This window comes from Chiloscyllium plagiosum, chromosome 11 (assembly GCF_004010195.1).
Source record: "Chiloscyllium plagiosum isolate BGI_BamShark_2017 chromosome 11, ASM401019v2, whole genome shotgun sequence".
NCBI classification, from domain to species: Eukaryota; Metazoa; Chordata; class Chondrichthyes; order Orectolobiformes; family Hemiscylliidae; genus Chiloscyllium; species Chiloscyllium plagiosum.
The window spans coordinates 43,020,800-43,039,544 of NC_057720.1; the positions used below are offsets into that span (position 1 = coordinate 43,020,800).

The window sequence follows — 18,745 nt, forward strand, 5'->3', positions numbered from 1 at the left end:
CACCAGGAGGGGGACAGCACCGGAATTCAATGTCAAATCTGTTACCCTCACAGCTATAGACCAATGGCATGGGAATTCGAATGACCTCACCAAGCACATACCAAACTAGCCCTTTGCTTTCTTGTCCAGCCTAAACACTAGCATAATTTAAAAAAAGAAGTTTTTGATAAAGTGGCTTAAAAATGATTGCAACAGTACACCTCATTGTTAATGTAAGGAACATTACTGGAGGATTGGCTGACAGGCAAAAGACAGAGCGGGGATCCATTTTTTTTTCAGGATGGCAGCCAGTAACTCGTGATGTTCCACAGGGGTCTGTGTTGGGACCTGATGAAGGAGCAGTGCTTCGAAAGCTAGTGCTTCCAAATAAGCGTGTTAGACTATAACCTGTTGTATTATGATTTTTAACTGGGACCACAACTGTTCCTGTTATACATAAACAATCTAGACAAAGGAACGGAGGACATTGTTGCTAAGATTGCAGATGACACAATGATAGGTGGAGGGAAGGGTCATGTTGAGGATGCAGAGAGGCTGTAGAGGGACTTGCATAGACTAAAATAGTAAGCAAGGAAGTGGGAGATTGAATACAACGTGGCAAAGTGAGAGGTTATGCATCTTGTTAAGAAGAATAGAGGCACAGACTATTTTCCAAATGGGAAAAGCTTCAGAAATCTAAAGCATAAAAGGACTTGGGAGTCTTAGTTCAGGATTCTCTTAAGGTTCACATGCAGGTTCAGCTGGCAGTTAGGAAGGTAAACGCAGTGTTAGCATTCACTTCAGGACAGCTAGAATGAAAGAACAGAGTTGTATTAAGGATCTGGAGATTAAAGTCGAGAGTGTGGTGCTGGAAAAGCACAGCAGGTCAGGCAGCATCCTATAAGGGTCTGGTCAGACTGTAATTGGAATATTGTGAGCAGTTTTGGAAGGATGTGCTGGCATGAAAAAGGAGTCCAGAGGCGGTTTAGAAGAATGATCCCAGGAATAAAGGGTTTGTCACATGAATGGCATTCTGGGTTTGTACTCGATGGAGTTTAGAAGCATGAGTTTAGAAACCTACAGAATACGGAGAGACCTGGATAGAGTGAACATGGAGAAGACTTGTAAGAGAGACTAGGACCCAACAGCACAAGCTAAAAGTGAAAGGATGATCCTTTAGAACCAAGATGGAGGAGGAATGCCTTCAGAGTATGGTGAATCTGTGGAACTCCTTGCTACAGAGAACTGTGGAGGCCAAGCCATTGAGTGAATCTAAGACAGATAGATCGGTTCTTATTAGTAAGGGGATCAAGGGTGACAGGGAGAAGGCAGAAGAATGGGTTAAGAAACATATTAGCCGTGATCGAATGGCAGAACAAACTTGATGGACTGAATGGCCTAATTCTGCTTTTTTGTCTTATGGTCTTATCTGAATGCAGATAATTGCAGTACTCTTTTCCATAAAGTACGAGTTCCAAAGGAATAAAGTCCTCCTTGGTAGCAATATAAAATATTATCACACATCATAAAATTTCAAAAAGGAAATTACAGGCTATAACTATGCTTAAAATATAGCTTGAAACACAATGAACAGCTTTTCCTGATCTATCTAGGCAGAAAATCAAACCTTTAATAATCCAAAAGTCATCTTGATCACCAATCATACGGTGGCATGTATCTCGTTGTAGTATTCTTCAGCTACAGTTGAAGATCATTCTGAATGGAATAATTATGTATTGGTACCTAGAAGCAGTTAATTGATATGATTTTCATCCTGGAAGCTCAGGAAGTGTGATTACATTGTGAAAGCTTTGAGCACCTAATTCTGATAGATTCATATTGCAAAGAAACAAGTCATTCATGCATCATTTAAATGTCAGTTTTTGAAAGAGTTATCCAATCCATTACACACTAGCTCCTCTCCCATAGTCCTGTAAATAAATCCCTTTGAAAAAGTGATCCAATTTCTTTTTGAAGATTACAACTAAATCTGCTTCTAATCCTCTCAAACAGTGAATGTTGCACAAAAACAATTTTTAGTACACAGTGCTTCTTCTTATCCTCCTTCTGATTTTTTGACAATTATCTGAATTCTGTGTCCTCAGGTTATTGATTCACCTATCAACAGAAACAATTTCTCCTTATTTACTCTCTCAAAACCTTTGCATTTTCAGCAACTCAATTAAATCCTTCCTCAACTTCTCTAAGAAGCTGGAGTGCATAATAAAAGATTAAATAGCAGAGCACTTGGAAATCAGTGTCAGGATTGGATATAGTCAGCAAGAATTTTCAAAAGGGATATCATATTTGACAAATCTACTGGAAGTTTTAAGAGGATGTAACTAGTTCAATTGATAAAGGAAAGCCAGGTACTAAATGTATAATAAAGTGGTTTACTTGGACTTTCAGATTTTTGATAACATCCCACGCAAGAGATTTAACTGGGGCTGGATGTCAGGGACCATTTGCATAAAGCAGGATGCTGATAACCCTGTCAGCTATTTCCAGGGCAAACGGTCAGCGACTATGTAAGGCAATTTTGGGATATCTGCTGTGGCAGTGGCGAACAGCATATGACAAGTTGGGGTGGAAACCAGATGTGAGAGATACCAAAGGGGCATGGTAGGTAATTAACAGAGTGAATTTGGTTAGATATAGAACATAGAACATAGAACAATACAGTACAGAACAGGCCCTTCGGCCCACGATGTTGTGCCAAACATTTGTCCTAGCTTAAGCACCCATCCATGTACCTATCCAATTGCCACTTAAAGGTCACCAAAGATTCTGACTCTACCACTCCCACAGGCAGCACATTCCATGCCCCCACCACTCTCTGGGTAAAGAACCCACCCCTGACATCTCCCCTATACCTTCCACCCTTCACCTTAAATTTATGTCCCCTTGTAACACTCTGTTGCACCCGGGGAAAAAGTTTCTGACTGTCTACTCTGTCTAATCCTCTGATCATCTTATAAACCTTTATCAAGTCACCCCTCATCCTTCACCGTTCCAACGAGAAAAGGCCTAGCACGCTCAACCTATCCTCGTACGACTTATTCTCCATTCCAGGCAACATCTTGGTAAATCTTCTCTGCACCCTCTCCAAAGCTTCCACATCTTTCCTAAAGTGAGGTGACCAGAACTGCACACAGTACTCCAAATGTGGCCTAACCAAAGTCCTGTACAGTTGCAACATCACTTCACGACTAAATAAATAATAAATAATATGGTAAGAATCTACTGAACCCTGTGGGGTTAAACCCTCCAATATAAAACAACAACTTAGAATTAGCCCAAAAAAATGTGCAACCCTAAATTTCCATTAACTTTTTCCTTCCACAGATCAAAAGAAACATGCTCTTCATTAATGAATGCAAGTATTTGACAGTTCCAAAAGATAAAGAAAAACTTCATAAAATTCATGCATATCATGATAAATATTGTGGAAATGAACTATCAATATTAAACTTTCATAACTGACTTTAATTGATTAACAAAGCAGGTTGTCAAAAGGATATTACTGACCTAAAATGATCACCTACCAAGCATGGAAAACCTATATGGAATATATGAAACTGATTTCCTTGGAATTATCATTTTAATCATGAAACATTGAAACTCTGAGGTGTAAAGAAATTTGTATCGCTTGCTTTAATCACGTATGCATGATCATTGAACAAACAGAGATGAAAGCTTGCCTACAACAAACAATGCAGCTTGGAATGAAACAAAGATCAGATTTAGATTACATTACAGTGTGGAAACAGGCCCTTCGGCCCAACAAGTCCACACCGACCTGCCGAAGCGCAACCCACCCGCCGAAGCGCAACCCACCCATACCCCTACATTTACCCCTTACCTAACACTACGGGCAATTTAGCATGGCCAATTCACCTGACTTGCACATCTTTGGACTGTGGGAGGAAACCAGAGCACCCGGAGGAAACCCACGCAGACACGGGGAGAACATGCAAACTCCACACAGTCAGTTGCCTGAGGCAGGAATTGAACCCGGGTCTCTGGTGCTGTGAGGCAGCAGTGCTAACCACTGTGCCACCATGCCGCCCACTAGACACAGACACCAGAATTTGAGAAGCAGCGGTTATCCACACTGCAGCCTTTGAACAAAGTGGACAGAAGGAAGCAACACAACATTCTCACTTGCACAAACCAGCATCACAAAAAATGAATTGGAAAAATTCTTGGACACCGAATTCAAGAACTGCAAACTTTGCAAATGTAAAAGAATAGGACCAATAGTTAAGCCGATTATTGCTACCTAAAGGATCTTTAGATCTGCAATTGTTTTTGCTGACTGTACTACACACCATTCCCCTATTTCTTTCTCAGCTTATTACTGATACAATGTGCATATTTGTTGAGGTGCCTTATTTCCGATGGGTAGTAAGAAAGAAAGCTACTGTTTCTTTCACTTCAGAAAACTTTGGAATTGGCTCATTCATTTTTGCTGGTGAATCAAGTTTAATTGAAGTGTGCTAGCAATGTGCTAAAAGAGAAGAAAAAAAAAGACTATTGTAACTGAACAAAAAAAGGTTTAAAAAAATAAACTGGAGATGTGATCTCATCCTGCCTGGTCATAACAGTCTTATATTTTGGTTTTCCAACGAGAATGTTTTCAATCACCCTGACGGTGTTGGACAATTTCATGCAAATTAATACCCAATTCAGGCTTCTGTACTATTAAGAATATAAAAAAGATGGAAAAACGGAACAGGTCAGGCAGCCTTTGTGGAGAGAAACAGTTAACCTTTCAGGATGGGATGAATGCCAGGGGAGATTAAAGAACAACTGGTGACGCAACAGTCAAATAGCAGGGTAGTAGATATAGTGAAGAGACAGAGGCCTGCTGAGTTCTTGCTCTTATTTCACATTTCCAGCATCTGCAGTACTCTGCTTTTGTTTCTTCAGTATCAGTTTCATGTTTACAAATTCATTTTGTTTCTTTCAAGTTGACAATTAAACATGATTTCCATTCTATGATATCAACATAACTTCAAAGATGAAAATGCATGGCTCTCATTCAATGTGGCACTTGGTATTATTATTTTACTTTGGAAAATCTCTTCTTCCCCTCCTGTGAACTTACTTGCATTGTTCAATATCTTCTACGTGCGCCTTTTCCTTATGTTCATGCTGCACAGCCTTCCAGTCAATTTTGTAGTTACTCTTCACTTTGCTAGCAAACGTAACTGCAAGCACTACTCCAGTGGGTGTGTCAAAAGACACGACTTTGAACATGGCTGCACCTCCATTTTCAAACAAATCTGGAAAACAACAGCATAATGAAACAAAAATGCATTTTTACCATTCCAATAGTAAACATAAGGATTTTTATATTTCAGGTCCGTTTAGACAAATTACAGATTTTAAACAAATCTTTCGATCTATTCTCAAATCTGAACAAAAGTAGATTGATTCAATTTTTCTTTTAATAAAAAATGACTGGGGTGTATCTCCGCCACTTTCTTAGTTTGCAGACTCTGACTTTGTAAGCACAACAATAGCACTCTGCTCAAGTTAAACTAAGAATGGGGTCTATTTCACAGTTTATTAGTTGTGGGGGGTACTTTGCAACACAGATTCACTCAGAAACATGGAAAATTAGAATTGAAAAGTCAACAATTACTACTTATGTACATAACTATTTGTATCACCCGAAGCCAGGTGAGATGCCAGAAGACTGGAGGTTGGCTAAAGTGGTACTATTATTTAATGGTAAGGAAAAGGTGGTAAGGAAAAGCCAGGGAATTATAGACTGGTAAACCTGACAACAGTGGTGGGCAAGTTTTTGGAGAAAATCCTGAGGGACAGGATTCACATGTATTTGGAAAGGCAAGGATTGATTAGGGATAGTCAACATGGCTTTGCGCTTGGGAAATAGTGTCTCATTAACTTGATTGAGTTTTTTGAAGAAGTAACAAAGAGGATTGATGAGGGAAGACTAGTGCTTGTGATCTAAATGGACCTGAGTAAGGCTTTCGACAATATTCCACATGGTAGACTGTTAGCAAGGTTAAATCACATGGAATACAGGGATAACTAGTCATTTGGACACAGAACTGGCTTGAAGGTAGAAGACAGAGCGCGGTGCTGGGGGATTGCTGTTCAGACTGGAGGCCTGAGACCAGTGGTGTGCCACAGGAATTGTTGCTAGGTCCACTGTTTTTTGTCCTTTATATAAATGATTTGGATGTCAACATAGGAGGTACGGTTATTAAGTTTGCAGATGAGACCAAAATTGGAGGTGCAGTGGACAGCAAAGAACATTACCCCGGATTACAATGGGATCTTGATCAGATGGGCCAATGGGCTGAGGAGTGGCAGAGGGAGTTTAATTTAGATAAATGTGAGGTGCTGTATTTTGGAAAGGCAAATCAGGGAAGGACTTGTACATTTAGTGGTAAGGTCTTGGGCAGTGTTGCTGAATGAAGAGTCCTTGGAGTGCACGTTCATAGTTTCTTGAAAGTGGAGTTTCAGTTCGTCAGAATAGTGAAGACGGCATTTGGTATGCTTATCTTTATTGGCCAGTGCATTGAGTATAGGAGCTGCGAGGTCATTGTTGTGGCAGTACAGAACATTGGTTAGACAACTTTTAGAATACTGCATTCAATTCAGTCTCCCTGCTACAGAAAGGATGTGAACTTGAAAGCATTCAGAAAAGAATGACAAGGATGTTGCCAGGGTTGGAGGGTTTGAGCTACAGGGGGAGGCTGAAAAGGCAGGGGCTATTTTCCCTGGAGTGTCAGAGGCTGAGGGGTGACTTTATTGAGGTTTATAAAATCATGATGACATGGATAGGTTGAATAGCCAAGATCTTTTCCCCGGGTTGGGGGAATCCAAAACCAAAGAGCACAGGTTTAAGGTGAGAGGGGAAAGATTTAAAAGGGACCTCAGTGGCAACGTTTTCATGCAGAGGGTAGTACGTGTATGGAATGTGCTGCCAGAGGAAGTGGAGGAGGGTGGTATAATTACAGCATTGAAAAGGCATCTGGATACCTATGTGAATAGGAAGTGTTTAGTAGGTTATGGGACGAATGCTGGAAAACGGGACTAGATTAATTTAGGATATCTGATTGGCATGGATCAGTCAGACCGAAGGGTCTGTTTCTATGCTATACAGCTCTATGACTCTATAGCTGAGGAATAACAGTTTATCAATATCCTTCCTTTTAAGATGGAGTCCTAAGGATCAAAACAGGAATTAGCAGTCTGGAATTCCTTTGTGGGGATACTTGGCCATAGTTGGGCAAATATAGGCTGGTTCTTCTCTTAAAAACAAATTTGAAAGTCTTCTGAGGAAGTTTTGCTTAAATATAACTTCTGCTTTGATTAAAGAAAATTTTACTTAGAGAGATCATAACTAAGTAATTGGCTGCTTTGTCCAGACCAGAGGCCTTTGTCACTCATAGTTGGGATGTTAATATTGTCAGTCGATGCTGCATGAAACAATGCGGAGCCTTTAACTGACTATAATTTCTAAATGCAGTTTAAAAAATCAGTACTGTGGGAGTACTTTACCACTTTACCAAGCCATTAAGATAAAGGTTTGTACTACAAATAGCCATTGCAGATGGTCTACAGGTTAAGTGGAAAGTCTTGTCAAATGGCTATAGCTTGCAATTCTATTGTGTAGGGGTTTTACTTGCAGACAAGCATCTATAGGAAATTATAACACCATAATTACTATCTCAGACCGATCAGGAAGTACATGGTGGTGATTGTCTGATATTGATTTAAGAAGTTTCTGGAAGGTTCTAGCTATGTTCTGAGATAATCAGGTACCATATTATCACCATTGGGAAATTTGGATTTTTGAAATAGTGGCAGTTAGATTTGATTTCAGGTTTAAGAAGAAAACATTTTTCTCATAAAAACAAGGTCAGAAAGTAATTTGTAACAGTGACCTAAATATATCGGTAGTGTTAACTGATGAAATGCTTCCATTAGGAGAAAGTGAGGACTGTAGATACTGGAAATCAGAGTCAAGAGTATGGTACTGGAAGAGCAGAGCAGGTCAGGCAGCATCCGAGGAACAATAGAATCGATGTTTCAGGCATAAGCACTTCATCAGGAATGTTTACATTGTTGAGTTTACAACAAATAGAAAAAATAGATCAGAAGCCATTAATTAGTTTGACTTCAGTTCAAAGGGATCAGGACTTCATTTAAAGAGAACAGCCATTCTGTTGAAGGGTTTTAGTTTATAAAGTCACCATTTTGTAAGATCTTATATACAGTTTGTACATTGTCCGAACTGTTGAGAGGTTTGGGCCACTAGAACTGAAAGGTAAGTGACAACACTCCCTCTCTAGTTCAAGAAGAACTGCTAAGTGCCAGATAAGAAATTGGTGTTTCTCTAGGATTGAGTACCTGTAATGGACATTGCTGGGAAATAGGTTGAAACTTTGTTTTGTGGATTATGTTAAAATCATTCTAAACTATCAAGACATGGAGGTTTTTGATTTTTGTGTAATAAACTGATGTTCTTGTATCAAACAATGTTGGAAACCTCATGTGAATATGCTCGCCATGGTAACCAAATTCAAAAGCTGATCTATCAAGACACTTTCACCCGAAGGTTTGCTTTTAGTCCTGTGTCAGCTGGATCATAGCACCAGTCACAATTAAGGCAAGCATTTTTGTTGGGCTGTTTCAATATATTTTTTAAATGGTCACTAAATAGTAAATACATTTACTCAATTGTGTACATAATCATATTGCAGAAAAAGTACAAAATAGTGAATAGGAAAAAAACACTTTGCTCATCATGCCCACTCATTCCAGAGATCAAGCATCATTTAACCCATTATGGATTACCCGAATTCTGAAGGAAAAATCTTCTTTACTGATTTCCAAAGAGTACCAAGCTAAAAACTTTATACAGCATTCATCATATTCACTTATCCTCACTATCCAATATCCTCTTCAGAGGATACTTTCTGTCCAAGGAGTATTAGAATCATTGTGCCAAGAAATGGGAGATGCTACCATATTTATCCCAATTATCTCACTTCCATTCTGATTAAATTTGCCATTTAAATGCAAGTGGTTGCTGAATTCTGATTGCATCCAAATTCATAATTGCATGGTCTTCCCATGTCTTCTCTATTCAACCAAGGTAATCCAGATGTGTAAATAGGGTCAGTATTGCATGAGAAAGCGAAAGAATTCTGTTAGAAATAGCGTAGCAATAGTATCCAAAATGTTTTCTTGAAATCTGAAATTAAAAAGGAAGAAAATACTGGAAATAAGCAGCAGCCAATGTTTGTAGAGAGGGGTGTTGGTTTAATAGACAAAATTTAATGCTGTCCCCAAAGCAAGCTTGGAAGCACGGCATTTAAGTCAGGTTAGGGGTTGCAGGTTGGAGACTCTGAGGCACCTACAGCTGCTCTGCCATTCAATAGGATCATAATCGATCCAATACTACTCATGTCTGCTTTCCTGCATTTTCCCCACAACCCTCGATTCCCCTAATAAGAACCTATATTAGCCTTAAAATGTACACAAGAACTCTGATCCACAGCTCTCTGTGGTAATAAATTCCTCCTCATCTGAGTCTTAAATTGGTATCCCTTTATGGAGATTATGCCTCTGGTCCCAGACTTTCTCATGAGGGGAAACATTCTCTCAGCATTTATCCTGTCAAGCCCCTTAAGAATCCTCCTATGTGTTTCAATGAAGTCAAATCTCATTCTTCTAAACATCAGTGTGTAGAATCTCAACCCATATAGCCTTTGCTGATACAACAATCCCACTGTGTTTCAGAACACCCTAGTTTAGATTAGATTCCCTACAGTGTGGAACCAGGCCCTCTGGCTCAACAAATCCATACTGACCCTCTGAAGAGTAACCCACTCATTTCCCTCTGACTAATGCAGCTAACACTATTGGCAATTTAGCATGGCCAATTCACCTGACCGACACATCTTTGGACTGTGGGAGGAAACCGGAGCACCCGGGGGAAACCCACGCAGACACGGGCAGAATGTGCAAACTCCATACTGACAGTTGCCCAAGGCTCGAGTCGAACCTTGGTCCCTGGCGCTGTGAGGCAGCAGTGCTAACCACTGAGCCACCGTGCCTTCTTTGAACTGTATCTAATGAAATAACATATTTCTTTAAATAAGGAGACCAAAACTACGCTCAATATTCTAGATGTGGTCTCACCAGCACCTTGTATAGTTCAGTAAGACTTTCCTACTCTTATACTCCAACCCCATTAGCCATCCTGATCACCTGCTGTTTTCTATGTCTCCTGTCACCTGAAGTCCCTTTGTGTTGCAGCTTTCTGCAGGTTTTCTCTGATTAAATAATCTCATTCTTCTGCTTTGCCTTGCAAAATGAACAACTTCACACTTTCACACATTTACTCCATTCGCCAACTTTTTGTCACTTACTTAAACTATCAATATCTCTGTAAATTTCAATTTGGAGATGCTGGTGTTGGACTGGGGTGTACAAAGTTAAAAAATCACACAACATGCAAATTTCATCCCTCATATAGCCTGCTTTTTTTCACCTATCTTGGTCATCTCCTAATTTGGCTACAATACATTCACTTCTTTCCCTCAAGTCAATAATACATATTGTAAGCAGTGGTGTTATGGACCAGAACAAACCCCCTCAAAATATATCTCCAAGGAGATAGTCGAAACCCTAACTTTTATCATATTTAAAAAGATAAGTGTAAGGTGTGGTGCTCCAGATGTGATTTGATTGGTCCACTATTAGATTCTAAGCAAACTATACGTTATTCTTAAAACACAGTTAAAATACAAACAAAAATGAAGAATTGATATAGCTTTAACTCTGTTGAAATACTTAATAAGATAATATATTAACTGTTCTTCATCTGTTCACCATCATACTAATCATTAGCTGTTCCAATATAGCAGCACCCCCATAAACACACCCAGACACAAATTCACTTCACATGCTATTTCCCTTCTAGTCCAGGAGAAAGGAACGCTGAAAAGCATCAAATCAGCGGAGAGGGAACTCAAGCTTTTTGATAGCAGCAAGAAAGCTGTACCTATCATCTGCAACAGCCAGCTCCAGACCTCAAATGAAAACAACCAAAATGCTGGGTAATTTTAAAAGAAAAACACGAAGGGAGGTCAAAGCTATTTACCCCCACCCCCTGCTTCTGAAGTATTCTGGCACCACTGTGGCAACATCTCATGCAAGAGAAACAACAAGAACAAATCTCTCAAAAGACACAGGACCATCACATGGTCCTAGCACCAAATCCCGTGGAACCAGCCTCAAAAGAACCCCTTATCCTCACTTACTGTTTTCTGCCCATTAGCCAATTCTCTATCCATGTCGAAATACTACCTGCAACATCATGAATCACATGATAATACAAACTTAGATCTTTGATCCATGCAGTGTGTCTTGACTGAATTCATTGCAATGGGAATCACTTTAAGACAAGGATCATGCAGTGAACAATGCAGGAGGACATACTCGGAGCAGTACCAAACACACTTAAAAATGGGGTATCAACTTGGTGATGCTACAACATTGGACTACTTGTATGCCAAGTAGTGGAAGCAGCATGCTATAGACAGGACTAAACAATCCCTCAAGCGAACTAAATTTGTAGTCCAGCCATCCCTATCCAGTCAAAATTAGGAGGGTCTGGCTTCCAAATATCCACATCCTCAGATAGGAGGTAGCCTCTCACATCAGTGCAAAAGATAAGCATGATGCATTTGCATTGATCTACAGCTAGAAATGCCAAGCAGATGAGGCTTCCAGAATTACAGATGCCAGCAACAACCAATTTGATTCACTTCTTGTTATATTAAGAAATTGCTGAAGATGGTGGATACTGAAAAGGCTTGACAACTTTGCTGCAATAGCATTTAAGACTTGTTTTCCAGAACTAGCCATGTCTCTAGCCAAGCTATTCCATTACAGCTGCCACGTGGCATCTATCTGACAGTGTGGAAAATTTGTCCTGTGCTCAAACAGCAGGACAAATCCAATGCACACTATTATAGCCCTCTCAATTTAAGCTTGATTATCAATAAAAGGTGATTGATGGGATTATCAGTAGTGCTATCAAGCAGCACTAGCAAAGAATAACCTGTTTATTGTTGCTCAATTTGGGCTGTGCCATGGGCTACTCAGCTCCTGACCTCAAATGTAGCCTTGCCCCAAAGATGGGCACAAGAGCTGGATCCTATGGGTGACATCAAGGGAGCATTTAAATGTGACACCAATGAGGCCAAGCAAAACATGAGTCAACTGGAATAAGTGGGGAAGCTCTCTGCAGATAGGAGTCATACTTTGACCAAGGAAAAATGGTTGTGATGGTCTGAGTCCAATTACCTAAGCCCAAGGACATCACTACAGGAGTTCCTCAGGATAGTGTTCTAGCCCCAGCCATCCTAAGTTGCTTCAAGGACCTTCTTTCCATAAAATTAGAAGTAGGGATATTCACTCATGATTGCACAATGTTCAGCATCACTCATAATAGATACTGAAGCAGTCCATGTGCATTTGTGGGACAATATTTTGGCTTGGGTTGACACGTGGTAACTAACATTTGTGCGTTACACAATAACCATATCCAGTGACAGAGAATCTAAACATCACCTATTGACATGCAATTACGATAGCATTGCAATCTTTCTACGTCTTAGGGATTACCGTTAATTAGAAACAAAAATGAATCACTTATACAATTACTATATCTACAATAGTAGGTCAAAGGCTCTGCAGCGAACCACTCAACTTCTCTTTACCCAACGCTTGCCCAGCACTTGGGATCAATAGGGTGACTAGGGCACAGAATGTATTCTGGGTATGTGATTTCAACATCTATTACCAAGACTGGCTCAGCAGTATTACTGACCAAACTGGTTGAGTCCTAAAGGACATGGCTGCTCAATTGAGACTGCAGTAGGTGGTTAAGAGAATTGTGAAGAGGGAAAAGTCATAGTTAACCAAATCCTCTTCTATCTGCCTACTGCAGATGCATATACCTGTCATACTATCATAAAAGGTGGTCACTGCATGGTGTTCGAGAAGATGAAGTCCCTTCTTCATATTTAAAGTGGCTTCTATCATGCCATGTATTCCAATCACTCTGCTAAATGGGTTAGGCTTCGATCAAAGCTAGCAACTCAAGACTGGGCATCCATGGGCCATCAACAACAACATTACTGTACTCTAATACAGTCTGTATCTTCATGGCATAGCTCCCGCATTACCTTTACTATCAAACTGAGATATCAACTCTGGTTCAAAGAAGAATGCTGGAAGGCATACCAGGAGCAGCACCAGACACACTTAGAAACAAAGTATCAACTAGTTGAACCTACAAAACAGAATGAGCGTATGCCAACAACGTTAAAAGCAAGCGATAGATATAGAGATGAGTGATTCCACAAACAACAGATCAGATCTAACCTCTGCAGTCTTGCCAAATCCAGGTATGAATGTTGGTGGATAATTCAACGACTCACTGGAGGAGGCAGCTCCACAAATATCCCCATTCTCAATGATGGGGTAGCCCAGCACATCAGTATAAAATATAAGGCTGATGCATTTGCAACAATCTTCAGCCAGAAGAGCGAAATGGACGATCCACCAGAGCACCTTTTGGGGATCCCCAGCATTACAGACATCAGTCTTCAGCCAATTCAATTCACTCCACGTGACATCAATAAATAGCTGAAAATATGGATTACTGCAAAGCTATTGCCCTGATGTATTATGGCAACAGCCCTGCAGGTTTGCACTCTAGAACTTGCCGCATGCATGGCCAAGCTGTTTCAGTACATTTCCAACATTGGCATCTACTCAATGTGGGAAAGTACCAGTTATGTCCCGTACAGAAAAACCAGGTCAAACCTAACCTCGCCAATTATTACCCCTTCAGTTATTCTTGGTCATCAGTAAAATGATGGTCAACAGTGCTATCAAATAGCACTTGCCTCGCAATAACCTGCCCACAGATATTCAGTTTGTCATTCCGTACCAGACCTCATTACAGCCTTGGTATAAAAATAAACAATAAAGCAGAATTCAAGAGGAGAGGTGAGAGCAACTAGTCTTGACATCAAGACTGTATTTGACCAAGTGTGGCACCAAGAAGCCCTTGCAAAAATATAATCAACGGGATTTGGGAGAAAATTCTTTTTAGGTTGGACTCCTCTCTGGCACAAAGGAAGAAGATTGTGGTTGTCGTAGGCCAAACATCTCAGCTCCATGGGGATCTCTGCAAAGGTTCCTCAGAGTACTGTTCTCGGCCCAACCAATTTAGCTACTTCATTAATTACCTTTTTAACCCTTGTAAGGTCAGAAGTATAAATGTTTGCTGATGATTGCACAATGTTCGGACCATTCGCAAATTGTCAGATACTGAAGCAGTCTATGAGCAAATACAGAAAGTGTCAAGTCACATGCATGTAACACAAGTACCAGGCAATGGCCTTCAACATTCAATGGCATTACCATCACTGAATCTCCCACTATCAACATCCTGTGGGTTACCATTGTCCGGAAACTGGACGGGGTTAGCCATACAACCACATTAGTTACAAGAATACATCAGATGGTTGGAATCCTGCAGTGAGTAACTCACCTCCTGACTCCACAAAGCCTGCCCATCATCCATATGGCTTAGGTCAGGGATGTGATGGAACACTTCCCACTTGCCTGGATGGGTGCAGCTCCAAAAACACTGTAGAAGCTTGACATGATCCAATACGAAGGAGTCACTCTGTTTGGCACCTTATGCACAATCACTGATTTCTTCCAGTACCAACACTTAGTGGCTACAATTGTACATGATGCGCTGAAGAAATTCAATAATGTATCTGTGAACAGACAGCACGTTCCAAATCAACAGACATTGCCTGGAAGGACAGGAGCAGCAAATACATGGGAACACCACCATTTGCAACTTTCCTCCAAGTCATTCAGCATCCTGACTTGGAAATATATTGCCATTCCTTTACTGCAAATAGAAGGCAGCGGTTTTAAGAAGGCAGTTCACCACCATCTTCTCAAGTACAACAAAGGATGGGTAATAAATGCAGGCATAGCCAGTACACCCACATCCCATGGCTCAATTAAAAGAAATCCTCCAAATATACAAACAGGATTGTCCACTTTTGCATTAAAAACTGGAAAAGGTTATTAAAAATTGACTTAACAGATAATGGAAAGTGAGACACTTTGTTTGCTGGGATCCAGATCTAGGTTACTGCAGAAAAATAACTTGTCCTTTATTGATTGTCTTTTTACAAAAGTAATTCACAGGATTGGGTGTTGCAGACTAGGCATACGTTCATTCTCAGGCAACAGTTAAGAGTCAAACTGTAGTGGATCTGGAGCCACATGTAGGCTTCAATAGCTAAGGCAGATTTCCTTATCTGAACAACATTAGGTTTTTATGACAATGATTATACAGTCATTACTAGGCTGGCTCTCTATTCTAGATATCATCAAATTCAAATTTCACCATTTGCCATGATGGGATTCAAAACCCTATCTACACAACATTGGCCTGGGGTTTTCTGTATTCCTAGTCCATTGACATTACCATTACAAAGTTAAAAATCACATAACACCAGGTTATAGTCCAACCGGTTTATTTGGAAGCATTAGCTTTCAGAGCGCTGCTCCTTCATCAGGTGGTTGTGGAGTATAAGATCGTAAGGCGCAGAATGTATAGCAAAAGTTTACAGTGATGTAACTGAAATTATATATTGAAAAAGACCTGGATTGTTTAAACCTCATTTTTTAGAATGAACGTGTTGGTTTCAGTTCTTTCATATGTAAATAGCAGAACATTTAAAAGTTACATTGTCAAGTGAACTTTAACAATTGGTGTCATGTCGGTCCAGATAATGCATTTAAGGTGTGAGCTTCCCTGTGTGAGACTGTCTGTGCCACAATGGTCAGACTGATTCTAATCTAAAAAAAAATTACAGAATCTTACACAGATTCATGCAGTTTTTGAGCAAAGTAAAATGTAATTCTGCAAGTACAAATTCATCCCACAAACTTATATGTGTGTGTGTGTGTGCGCGCGTGCGTGTGTGCACGCGTGTGTGGGGGGGGGGGGGGGGGAAGAAGAGTGTCTGTGGGAGAGTGTGTATGTATGTGAGTGCAAGTGTAAAGGGGTACAAGTCTGTGAGAGAGTGCATGTGAGAGTGTGGGAGTGTTTGTGTGGAGTATATGAGCAATGGGCTGCATGAGTGTCTGGGTCTGTAGGAGTGTGCGTGTGCAAGAGTGTCTGTGTCTGTGTCTGTCTGTGTGGATATAGTGTAATGGGGTTACCTGTAGTGTCACATGAACCCAAGGTCCCGGTTGAGACCATCCCCATGGATATCGAATGTGGCTATCAGCCTCTGCTCGACCACTATGCATTGTTGCCTGTCTGTCCCAAAGTCTGCCTTGGAGGACGGTCACCCGTAGGTCCGAGGTTGAATGTCCCGGACCTCTGAAGTGTTCTCTGACTGAGAGGGAACACTCCTGTCTGTTGACTGTCGTGCGGTGTCCATTCATCTGTTGCCATAGTCTCTGCTTGGTCTTGCCAATGTACCACACCTCAGGGCATCCTTGCTTGCAGCGTATGAGATAGACAATGTTGGCTGAGTAGCATGAGTAACTGCCTCGTATATGGTGGGAGGTGCCCCCACAGGTAATGGTGGTATTTGTGTCAATACACTGACACGTCTTGCAGCGTTCACTGTGATAAGGCTGTGTGGTGTTGTCGTGAAAGCTGGGGAGTTTGCTATGAACAACGATCTGTTTGAGGTTTGGTGCTTGTTTAAAAAGGTGAGAAATGGAGGTGTGTGGAAGGTCTTGGCAAGATGGTCATTGATAACGTGTTGCAGGCTGCGAAGAACATGGTGTAGTTTTTCAGCACCTGGGAAGAACTGGACAACAAAGGGTACCCTGTCAGTTGCAACTCGTGTCTGTCTCCTGAGGAGGTCATTATGGTTCCTCGCTGTGGCATGTCAGAACTGGTGGTCGATGAGTAGAGCATTTTACCCTGTTCTTATGAGGGCATCCTTGAGTACTCCCGGGTGCCAGTCACGTTCCTCCTCATCTAAACAGATCCTGTGTATGCATAGAGTTTGTCCATAGGGGATGGCTGTTTTCATATGTTTCGGTGGAAGTTGGAGAAGTGTAGCATCGTGAGGTTATCCGTGGGTTTTCAGTAGAGTGAGGTACTGAGGTGCCCATCCTTGATGGAGATGCATGTGTCCAAGAATGAGACAGATAGTAGAGAGTAGACCATGGGGAGTTGATGATAGTGGGGTGAAACTCATTGATATCACTGTGTAGTTGTTTCAGTGACTCCTTGCCATGGGCCCACAGGAAGAAAATGTCATCAATATACCTGGTGAATAATGTTGGTTGGATGTCCTGTGTAGAGAAGAAGTCTTGTTCAAACCTGTGCATGAAAATATTGGCACATTGGGGTGCAAATTTGGTCCCCATGCTGCTCCATGTGTCTAGATGAAGAACTGGTTGTCAACGGTGAAAATGTTGTGGTCTAGGATAAAGCGGATGAGTTGTAGGATGGTGCTCTGAAATTGGCAGTTGCTGGTGTTGAGTACTGAGGCAGTTGCTGAGAAAGTTTATAGCCTTAAATGTTGTCCTTAAACATTAAAACTAAAAGGTAATTTTAAATTATAGAACACATTTGCTGCACTCTCGGGAAAAAAAGAATGGCAAGGAAGGATAAGATAATTTAGAACATTTGCCTTAACATCAGTGAATTTGTACAAACAAGACACCAAGTGATAACATTCATGGCTGTTCCTTTCTGAAATTAATAAACAATGCTCAATTCTGACCTCGGAACGAAATTCGGTATCAATGAACTTCTCTCCTGAATTATCGTACTTGGTTATTATCTGTCTAGTACAGAACACACACTGCTTTTGTTAACTTTTGTGTTTGTGACAGTTATGCCTTTGTAAACCTGTGTATAAAAACGGTCTGCTTTTGATAGTACGATAGAGTAGCTAGCCAGAGCTCTTGAAAGAATAGCGATTTCTACTCTCTTGGATTAATAGAATCCAGTTAGCCTGGCTTATAGGTATCAGTGTTATGTTGTAACAATGATATTATTAATAAAGGGGATAATTAAAATTAAACTAAACTGTAAGAGTTTTATTTTATTCCAGACTTCCAAAGAGTACGATCTCCGGGACGAACCATGAGAGAGGTTTACAGATCTGTAGTCTGCAAGGGCTTCCCTGAGCCATCTCGAATCTGTACTTTAACAATGCTGGTGTAGAGTGCTGAAATGTCCATTATGACGAGGAATGTTCCCAGTTCGACTGGTCCGTGGGTACTGAGTTTCTGTGAGAAATCTGTAGTGTTGTGACAGAAGCTGGGGGTCCTCTGTACAATGGGTTTCAAGATGCCTTTGACATAACCAGAGAGGTTCTCACACAGTTCTCACCATTGCTTGATACGATGGGACATCTGGTCTATTGGCTTTGTGTATCTTTGGAAGGCAGTTGATGGCATTTTTTAGATTAGAATCAGTCTGACCATTGTGGCAGACAGACAGTCTCACACAGGGCAGCTCACACCTTAAATGCATTATTTGGGCCGAGGGTGATAGATAGAAGCTACAGGGACATAGTTACGCCAGAGAACAGAGGTAGCTGGGTAACAGTTAGAGGTGGGAAGGGTAGGAAGCAGGCAGTGCAGGGATCCCCTGTGGTCATTCCCCTCAACAATAAGTATACCGCTT

The 18,745-nt window shown here is 40.9% G+C and overlaps 1 protein-coding gene across 1 annotated transcript in view; it reads right to left on the reverse strand.

The window, feature by feature from the left end:
* Window positions 1-18,745, reverse strand: part of LOC122554345 — a 97,452-nt gene that overhangs the window by 70,891 nt on the left and 7,816 nt on the right. Inside the window, exon 2 of the mRNA XM_043699219.1 lies at window positions 5,090-5,267. Coding sequence (XP_043555154.1) covers window positions 5,090-5,267 — 178 coding nt within the window. The remainder of the gene's footprint in view (window positions 1-5,089; window positions 5,268-18,745) is intronic.